The sequence below is a fragment of the Triticum aestivum genome, chromosome 1A (assembly GCF_018294505.1).
Source record: "Triticum aestivum cultivar Chinese Spring chromosome 1A, IWGSC CS RefSeq v2.1, whole genome shotgun sequence".
NCBI lineage: Eukaryota > Viridiplantae > Streptophyta > Magnoliopsida > Poales > Poaceae > Triticum > Triticum aestivum.
The window spans coordinates 464,856,722-464,860,355 of record NC_057794.1 but is presented as its reverse complement, the minus strand read 5'-3'; the positions used below and the strand labels follow the sequence as shown (position 1 = coordinate 464,860,355).

Genomic DNA, 3,634 nt, shown 5'->3' with positions numbered 1-3,634 from the left:
CATTAAAAAAAGTAGAAAAGAGTTGCCCTGTTAATTTGCAGAAATCCGGCTGAAAACCGTTACAACACGCCCACAAGATATGACACCTCGGTCGACCAAATTTCAGTTTGTACAAGCGACCTCGAGCCAGCCTATGAGCGATGGGCCGTCCTCCACAACCTCAATGGCGTCATGGACCTCGAGTCAATGGCCACACACACATGAGATCGGTAAGCCATGCACCTGAGCCCCAAGCCATGCACCGCAAGGTGGAGCTCACCCTGGACGACGTCCACGACGTGTAGGCGCTCTTCCACAGCGATGCTAATTTCGTCTTCCCCAGCGATACCAATTTCGTTCCGGCGAGGCTGCGACTTGTTGTGGTTGGAGTCAAAGTAGGCGGAACGACTGCGTTTTAGGCGAGTTTTCCTTAGCCGAGTTTTCCTTATAATTTTGTGAAAGACGGTTTGAGTAATAATCTCCTAAATAGTCCTTAATCCCTCAAACTAAGCCTGCGCATTGCTGTGAGAACCGCTTATAATATATTTCGATGAGATTTTATTGTGTGGAATGTAAATATTTAGATTAATAACATGTGAATCAAAATGAAAAATACATAAAGCTTATTATATTTGATTATGTATATAGTTGTAAAATATTTGTTGGAATATAAGTAGAATAATAGAATGAAAAATATTTTCTCATGTATAGTTGCACGTGGTGGTGAATCTTTTTCAATGCACAGTTGCATGTGGTGGTGAATCTTTTTCAGTGCACCCTTGCATGTTGCATGTTGAGGTGGGTCCTATCTTATCCATAATTATATGAAGATGTGACATACTTGAATGTCGAGATAAATAAGTTAGTGGGGCTGACTCTTTTAAGTATATAGGATATGTTTTATGAAAATATATGGTTTAGGAGACTGCTAAAGATGCTCTAAGTATATAGAATGATGCTCATGGTATGATTTCTTCCTAATGGGGGGCATGAAGTGTACAAGTATATGGAATGCTACTCGTAAGTATATAGGATGATGCTCACAGTATAGATCTCTTTTGCTGTCTCACCCAAGGGGGGCAAGAAGTGTACAAGTATATGGAATGATACTCATAAGCATACAGAATGACACTCATAGTACATATCAGTTACATGCGTGATTTAAATCACAGATCGGACACTCATAGTACAGATCAGTTAACTGCGCACACAATTCATACCAAAAAAAAGACATATTTTGAAGACACTGTGAACGACAAACTGACCCACAACAATCTAACACAGATTCATCACCTAGAACAACACACTTGATACAATCATACCACCTTTTCCTAAGATGGAGCGGATGAAGAGCATCCAAAGACAAAGAGTACCACAGCTACCGCCGACCCAAACAAAACAAACCACACATAGTCACGTCAACACGACCAGCACATCGCGAGAAAGCAGAGAAAACATACAAAAATGAAGCAAGCAGCGAAACTTAGGCACGCTTGCACTTGAGGTTCCTCATGCAGGAGAGGTGCATCTCGGCGATCTTGACGACCTTGGCAATGCCACCACGGCTCGGGCAGCTCCGCCCGGGCACGCACCGGATCTCGGCCTCCCGCTCCACCTGGCAGAAGCACCTGGGGTTCTCCACCATGGCGCAGCACCTCTCGCCGAACCCGCGGCGAAGGCAGTTGATGAAGTAGCTGCCCTGCGTCGCGCAGCTCTCGGGCGGCGGGTACGCCGTGGCCGGCGTCGCCGCGAGCGCGGCGCACACGGCGACAAGAGCGAGCGCGGCGGCGAGCTTCACGGACGCCATTGGTGTCTCTGTGGACTGGGATCGATCTGAATGGAGTCACAGGCCGAGGGAATGATGAATTCGCTCGGCATGTGATGGCTTTCGGTGTGTCTTCTACAAAGCGCTTGGCGGTAGCGGCAGCAGGCACGTGCAGGTGCAGCGGACCCGCTCCGACCGCTGTCGCCTCATTTCCTTATTTGTTTATTGCTCGAAAGATAATCCAGCACTGTAGCAAATTGCTTTCATCAGACTACACCACGTGAAGTAGCAGTCCATGACCCACGAAGTGGGCTATAATTCGGAGGGACATTCTTAACCCTTTGATTAGCACCCTCCATTCATTTGAGAGTATTTGACAGCCCTTACTAAAGGAAATACACGATTTTGGACCGCGCCACGGCAAATTCCAAATGGTGTGAATGGTTCCCGGAGTTTACTGTCCTTAATGGAGCCCCACGACACTCAAACCACCGACCAGTGATTGTGTGCACGAAAGGAGAAAATAGGAGAATGAAGGGGGGTGATCGGGGCTTCCGTTTCGAGGCATGGTGGCTACAGGAGGATGGTTGCAGCGTTGAGGTGCAGGGAGGCTGGGAGGAAGGATGTTTGGAGGGGAGGGGGGATGTGGCTACTGCCCTACGCTGTGTGGCAGGACGCATGACGAGGTGGAGCAAGGAGGTGGCTGGCGAGGTAGAGGAACGACTAGAGAAGGCCCGTAAGGCTCTGGAAGGATGTATGTGTGCTCCGGTGTCAGAGGAGAAAATACGTGAGGAAGCTAGGTGGAGGTGTGTAGTTGAGGAGCTGGAGGTAAAGAAAAATATCAAGGCAAAGCAGCGATCACACGTCTCGTGACTCAAGGATGGCAACAAATGCACACGCTATTTCATGGCTATAGCGTCGGCGAGAAGAAAGGCGAACAGGGTGAAAATGCTGAGGAAGGAGGACGGGTCGGAGGTGAAGGAAGGGGAGGAACTAAATAATTATGTATGTTCTTTTCTTCAGGATCTATTCTCCTCCACTGGATGCAACCGCATGGCCGAGCTTATCAATAAAGTTCAACCCCGTGTGACCAGTGCAATGAGGGCCATCTTGGAAGCGGAGGTGACACGAGAGGAGGTGACACGAGAGGAGGTGACACGAGAGGAGGCGGCCCTTGATCATATCGGTGACTTGAAAGCGCCCGGCCCGGACGGCATGCCATCGATCGTCTACAAAAAACATTGGCATTTCATGGGCGATAAGGTTGTGGAGGAGATGCTTTCTGTCCTCAATGGGGGCCCGATGCCGGAAGGGTGGAACGACACCGTCCTAGTCCTAATTCCGAAAGGGAGGAGCCCTACCAGAATCAAAGACCTACGACCGATCAGCTTGTGCAACGTAATATACAAACTGGTGTCAAAGGTGATCGCAAACCGCCTCAAGCTAATCCTCCCGGACATAATTTCTGACAACCAAAGTGCATTCGTCCCCGGTCGGCTGATCACGGACAACGTCCTCATAGCATATGAAATGTCTCATTTCTTGCTGAACAAGAAAAAAGGGGCTGAAGGGGTAGCAGCAGTGAAGGCGGACATGAGTAAAGCTTACGATCGAGTTGAATGGGATTTCCTGCGAGCCATGCTCATTAAACTCGGCTTTGGTGCCAGATGGATTGATTTGGTCATGCACTGCATCACCATGGTGCGATATCAGATTAAACTGAATGGGGGGCTTACCGATCAGTTCACTCCCTCTCGTGGGCTACGATAGGGGGATCCATCATCGCCGTACTTATTCGTCATCTGCGTCGAAGGTTTGTCCACCCTACTGCATGACGCGGAAGCAGCCGGCAGAATCAGCGGCATTAAAATCTGTCTGCGCGCCCCTCTC

General features: G+C 49.0%; 1 protein-coding gene across 1 annotated transcript; it reads right to left on the bottom strand.

Annotated features, from left to right (window-relative positions):
- Positions 1-1,117: 1,117 nt before the first annotated feature.
- On the bottom strand, positions 1,118-1,866 carry LOC123148538 (uncharacterized). Its single transcript, XM_044568002.1, has one exon. The coding sequence runs from the start codon at positions 1,784-1,786 to the stop codon at positions 1,463-1,465; it is 324 nt and encodes a 107-aa protein (XP_044423937.1). The 5' UTR covers positions 1,787-1,866; the 3' UTR covers positions 1,118-1,462.
- Positions 1,867-3,634: the final 1,768 nt, after the last annotated feature.